The following is a 6,000-nucleotide window of genomic DNA, read 5'->3' as shown; positions in this document are numbered from 1 at the left end:
ATAGGAGAAAATTTTTGTGACCTTAAAGTAGACAAAGACTTCTTAGCTACAACATCAAATGCATAATCCATTAAAAAATCGATAAACTGGACTTAGTAAAAACCAAAATTTTTGTATTTCAAAAGAAACTATTAAGAAAATGAAAAGATAAGCCACAGACTGGGAAGAATATTTGGAAATAAGCTATCTGACAAAGAACTTGTATCTAGAACATATAAAAAACTCATACAACACAACAATAAGAAGGCAAATAACCCAATTCAAAATGGGTAACATATTTGAATAGATATCTTGCCAAAAATGATATCCAGATGGCCAATGAGCTCATGAAAAAACAAAACGCTCAACATCATTAGTCAGTAGGGAAATGCAAATTAGAATGCTCACTAGAATAGATAATAATGTGTGTTGGTGAGGAGATGGAGAAATTAGAATCCTCATATATTACTAATGAGAATATAAATAGTACAATCACTTTGAAAAATAGCCTGACAATTTCTTTCAAATTTAAACATAAATTTACATCTAAGTCTTATGTGGATATCTCTTGGATAGACCCCCAGGTGTAAAATTACTAGGTTCTTGGGAATCCAAGGTATCTATGCAAGGGAAATGCAAACCTATGTCCACACAAAGGCGTACATGTAAATTCTCACAGCATTATGATTCATAATAGTCTCGAACTGGAAACTGAGGAATAGATAAATAAAAGTGGTGCATTCACACAATGGAATACTATTCAGCAATAGAGAGGAATGAAATACTGGTAATATGTATGAACTTCAAGAAGATTATGCTAAGTGGAAAGAGCCAAATGTAAAAGACCACATATTATATAATTCCATTTATATGAACAATCTAGAAAAGGTAAGTCTATAGAGACAGAAAATAAATGGTTGTCTAGGGCCAATTGCACTTTGAACAGAATTTTATTATACTTATCATATTGAATTATAGTTCTTTTTTTTAAAGATTTTATTTATTTATTTGACAGAGAGAGACACAGTGAGAGAGGGAACACAAGCAGGGGGAGTGGGAGAGGGAGAAGCAGGCTTCCCAGTGAGCAGGGAGCACGATGCAGGTCTTGATCCCAGGACCCTGGGATCATGACCTGAGCAGAAGGCAGACGCTTAACGACTGAGCCACCCAGGTGCCCTGAATTATAGTTCATTTTTGCATATGAATTCTCACTGGGCTATATGTATCTTCGAATTTTTTGTATTCCTCATGTTTATCAGCAAGCCCAGTACATAACAAGCATTTGACATATACCTTTTGGGTTTTTTTTTTAAGACTTTATTTATTTATTTGAGAGAGAGAGCATGAGCAGGGGAGGGGCAGAGGGAGACGCAGGCTCCCGCTGAGCAGGGAGCCCAATGCGGGACTTGATCCCAGGCCCTGGGATCATGACCTGGGCCAAAGGCAGACGCTTAACTGACGAGCCACCCAGGCGCCCCAGCAACATATACCTTTTGAATGAATAAATAAATATATGAATGAATGGACAGTTTTGAATTTAATTATAAACCTTGGGCCTATTTTATATAAATTTAGCCAATCTGTCAGTCATCCTTGTATATTGTGAGAACAAAAATATTTCGGTTCTTGAGAACTTTCAGATAAATAACCAGTTGAATTTTCAGTCTTTTTGATTTTAGTTGACCTAATCATGATTTTAAAACCTCAGTCTCCAGGGCAGGAAACGTAGAGTGCTAAATTCTTAAAGTGGCATTAAATCTCATCTTCCTGGTTCATGGGGGGAGGCCAACTGGTATTACTTAAATGTCAAGTCAGAACCCTGGAATGCTAATAGCTGTATTCCCATTGATGATTTTCAAGGATGAATGATAACTGCAGGTACACTGATGTCCAGAGATGAGATCCCAGTTTAGTGGTAGATGTGAAGATACTTTGTCAAAGCAGCAACCCAGGGAGTTGTGGTTCATGTTCACGCTGCAATGATAATGCTTGGATGTAAGCCGATGTTTCTGAAGAAGCTGAGGGGAGTTTCCTTATTGAAAATATTGACTAGTGGTATGGCTTTGTAGTTAGTGGACCTGGATCCAAACACAGCTCTCCATTCCCCACCAGTGATTGACTTTGCAGCAAGTTATTTAATTTCTTTGAACTTCAACATTCTTCTCTGTAAACAGTAGGTTATAATTTTTGTTCTTGGTATCTTGCAGTGTTTCTCAAACTACTGTGGTAAAGGACTAGATGTAAAAAAAATCTGTTGTAGATGGTTACTTTAAAAAATATAGAAAATATGAATTATTAAAAAAAACCCAAATTACAATCTTCATTTTTTTGTTTTGTTATTTGAATTCTAAAGACATAAATCTGGTTATAGGTATAGAAGCAATTAAAAGTAAGAAGGGTTGGTCCTGAGAAGTCTCAAAATCTCCTGCGAGGGCTTCAAAAGAGGCCGTTACAGGTTGTTTAGACAAGACTAACTTCCTCAGACAGAGAGGAAGGGCTGTTTCTGTTGGCAGAGAAAACATATCATTTGGAGTTGAAGGTTTCCAGCTTCATCAAAATCTGCTCCTATGTCTCTATCCCAAGTTGCGGGGTCATACTTCCTTTTCTTTTTCTTTTTTTTTTTAAGATTTTATTTATTTATTTGGCAGAGAGAGAGAGATCACAAACACGGGGGAGGGGTAGAGGGAGAAGCAGACTCCTGCTGAGCAGGGAGCCCGATGCGGGACTCGATTCTGGGACTCCAGGATCATGACCTGAGCCGAAGGCAGACGATTAATTGACTGAGCCACCAAGGCACCCCATCATACTTCCTTATCAATCAGTGCTCTAACTTTAACACCAGAGAATCTGTGAGATTAGGAACTAAATTTGTATTGTAATTCAGTCACTGTTGGAATTAGACAGACCTTTGGTTTGGTTTTCAGAAAACTTGGCGCTGCAGTTCTAGGAAATAAGGGTTTCCTTCAGATCATCATTCACTGTATATCCTTTTTGCAGAACTTCAGTTGAGAATTTAAAGCCCTCAACTCATTTTTTTCTTTCTCCATGTTCTTTAGTGTACTTACAAGCAAGCAACCGTTTCTTGATTAGAAATGCCTACTGGTGAGAATTTAAGCACTATTTTGGCACTGTATCCCATGAACAATCAGAGTTCACTTTACCATTTGAGACAGGTTATTAATTCCATTAAATGTGACTGTATCACAGAACCAATTAAAGTTAACTCAGATCCAGTTCAGAGAATCCATTTAAAATCTGTTTCAGTCAGGCTATGTATGATATACACAGATAGGTGTGTGTTTGTGTGACTATAAACCTTAACACCTAGGATACCTATAAGGAAACAAATTTTAAGCTTTCAAAAAGGTTAAGAAAAGGGATGTGAAAATTTTATTCAGGCTGGTTTGACTGTAACATTGTTTTTTGTTTTATAAAATAATTTTATAAAAGAGTCCATCAAGATACTATATAGAAAATACACCAAGGTAATATATATACATTTCATAAAAATAGAATACATCTTGGCAATTGCTTCCAGAGTCTGTTACCACCATGTACAGTGTATTGACGTTCAACATTTATGCTAATTTGAACATATAAGATTTTTAAGAAAAACAAAGAAAACTGTCCCATTGGTATTTGTAAAAGTTGTTTCCACTTGACTGGAAAATAAAATACTGGAATGTACAAGTTATGGAACTAACTGGAAGGAAGGTTACATCAAAGATCCATGCATGAACAATTATCTGAGGATGAAGCAATATTTTTTTTTCTATTATCTATTTCTATTTTCTATTATCATGGTTCAGCTCATTTCACAAAATCACTGAAAATAATATCCTTATTTTGGATGCTCAGTCCATGTGAACACTATTTGGTATCAAAGAAACATTCTAGAAGCTGTACTGTATTTCTAAAATGAGTGGTGTTTCTTTTTTCCCTTAAGGTGAAAATAGGTGTAGAAGTCCCATTATAAAGTATCAATACTTAAAAAAAAAAAAGCATCTTTATAAGTTACTTTATAAGCTTTGATCAAAACACATAGAAACCAGTTTTATTATTCTAAAAATGGCCAAATGCTCAAAAATTCACTTGGCTTCGAGTGAGTTATTTTTGTTTTCTTTTTTCTTTCTTTTAAGGAAAATGATCTTAGCTACTATGCTACTCTAAAACATCACTGTTAGGTCCTCCTGTGAGATGTTCAGAATAATCTTTGGAAAATAACTGCTCCAGTGTAATAAATAAAGAAAAATAACGAGGGACCTTTCTAGACCTTGCCAAAAGATATGACCATGGTGGGATCATGAAAATACCTCACCAGTACCAAAGAAGGCACACAAAAGAGAGCATAGCACCATTTTCAAGTTGCCAAGATTGCAACTGTGCAGGAGATGGTAATCTGGAAGGGGACTGGATTCCCATAATTAATGCAGTTTAAGGATGTGGATTAGGCTCTGGAGAGCTTCTTAGTATGGATAGGCAGACACAGCTATATATACTATGAATGTGGTCTGATACTCAATGGTCCCATTGGCACTGTAGGAAGAGGCTCGAACCCTCATGCGGTAGGTCTCTGGTTCTCGCAATGGTCGTGTTGTGTACACCACTCCTTTCAGGTTTTCATCCCTTAAGGCAAAAGGAACAGTCTGTTCCTCATCTACCATGAGGAAAGTTGTCCTGGGATGCATCACTCCATCCTGCGTGTATGCTACCAGCCGGATTAAATCTTGATTGGCAGCTATTCCAAATGGGAGGGAGACAAGTTTGTATTCCAAGGCATATGGGCTCAAGGCACATTCCAAATCATTGGGTGGACAGTTCTTGAGGCAGAACCTAAGGACAAAAAAACGCACAGAGTGCATATTGTTATCCGGCTTGGAAGCAGGAGAGGGCATGCGGCAGGTGACCATGATCCATGACAACTTTTAGGCATTAAAGGCTGTAGACAGTCTGACTGCGAGAGCAATAGGCCCACCCCATGTGCTATGCCACTAACTCAAACCAGATGCCAGATGCCTATGAGAGAATGCTGGTCTAGAGTCAAATATCTACCTCTCAGTTTCAGTAAAATCAGAAGTTTTTTTTTTCTTTTTTAAAGATTTTATTTATTTGACAGAGAGACAGAGAAAGAGGGAACACAAGCAGGGGGAGTGGGAGAGGGAGAAGCAGGCTTTCTGCTGAGCAGGGAGCCCAATGTGGGACTTGATCCCAGGACCCCGGGATCATGACCTGAGCCGAAGGCAGACACTTAACCGACTGAGCCAGCCAGGCACCCCAGAAGTTTTTGAACCACTTAAGTAAGTATGAGTACCAAAAGAGTGTCTCTAAAATGAAAAATTAGTTTTGGAAATAGAGGGATCTGTACATATACTGGAAACAAGTAGTTTTAAAAGAGAGGAATACAAGCTATTTTTAAATTGTAACATCTGTCCTGAGACTGAAAGCTGAAGTAGAATTTATTGATATTTGGTTTGTTTTCCTAAAAATAATAAAAGGTCAACTAAGATTCCTGGGGGGGGGGGGAAGCTGTTCCTTTTGTATTTGTTTTCCACATTATTTTAGATTAAAAATACTATATTTTCTTTTTTCAGAGCCCACACTGCCTGTTTTTGAGGCATCATGACTTTTAAATTGCCAGAAATCACTGGTAATGGAGAGTAAAATTTTTAAAAAAATGCACAAAGGACCATTTTCTGCAGATATGGATTCTTCAGTCATAGTATTTTTGGATGTTTCTTAAGTCAATATTTTTAATTTTCTCCCTCCCCTTCCTATTCCCCCTAAAGCAATTATGAATAGGTTTTTGCTGGATCTGGGGCAGTCCACACTTGATCATGTTACAGTAACTTGGTAGTCACTGCTGAGAGGAAAAGCAAAGTGTGAGCTCCAACCAGCACTTGGTTTCAGAACCACCTTCTTATTAGCAGGTCCTATTCATGATGATCATTATCTCTGTTTTCAAGCACCTCATTGACTTGGTACCTGAACAGAGTATGACATTTCTGTAAGAGGAGGGAGAAA

General features: G+C 37.4%; 1 protein-coding gene across 1 annotated transcript in view; it reads right to left on the bottom strand.

Annotated features, from left to right (window-relative positions):
- Positions 1 to 4,261: 4,261 nt before the first annotated feature.
- HMCN1 (hemicentin 1) overlaps positions 4,262 to 6,000 on the bottom strand; it is a 467,830-nt gene continuing 466,091 nt past the window's right edge. The window contains exon 107 of the mRNA XM_028121561.2: positions 4,262 to 4,812. Coding sequence (XP_027977362.2) covers positions 4,446 to 4,812 — 367 coding nt within the window. The 3' untranslated portion in view covers positions 4,262 to 4,445. The remainder of the gene's footprint in view (positions 4,813 to 6,000) is intronic.

This window comes from Eumetopias jubatus, unplaced genomic scaffold, assembly GCF_037043125.1.
Source record: "Eumetopias jubatus isolate StellerSeaLion01/CBP00866 unplaced genomic scaffold, mEumJub1_p1.0 scaffold_12, whole genome shotgun sequence".
NCBI classification, from domain to species: domain Eukaryota; kingdom Metazoa; phylum Chordata; class Mammalia; order Carnivora; family Otariidae; genus Eumetopias; species Eumetopias jubatus.
The sequence above is the reverse complement of the archived record's forward strand: the minus strand, read 5'-3'. Positions and strand labels throughout refer to the sequence as shown.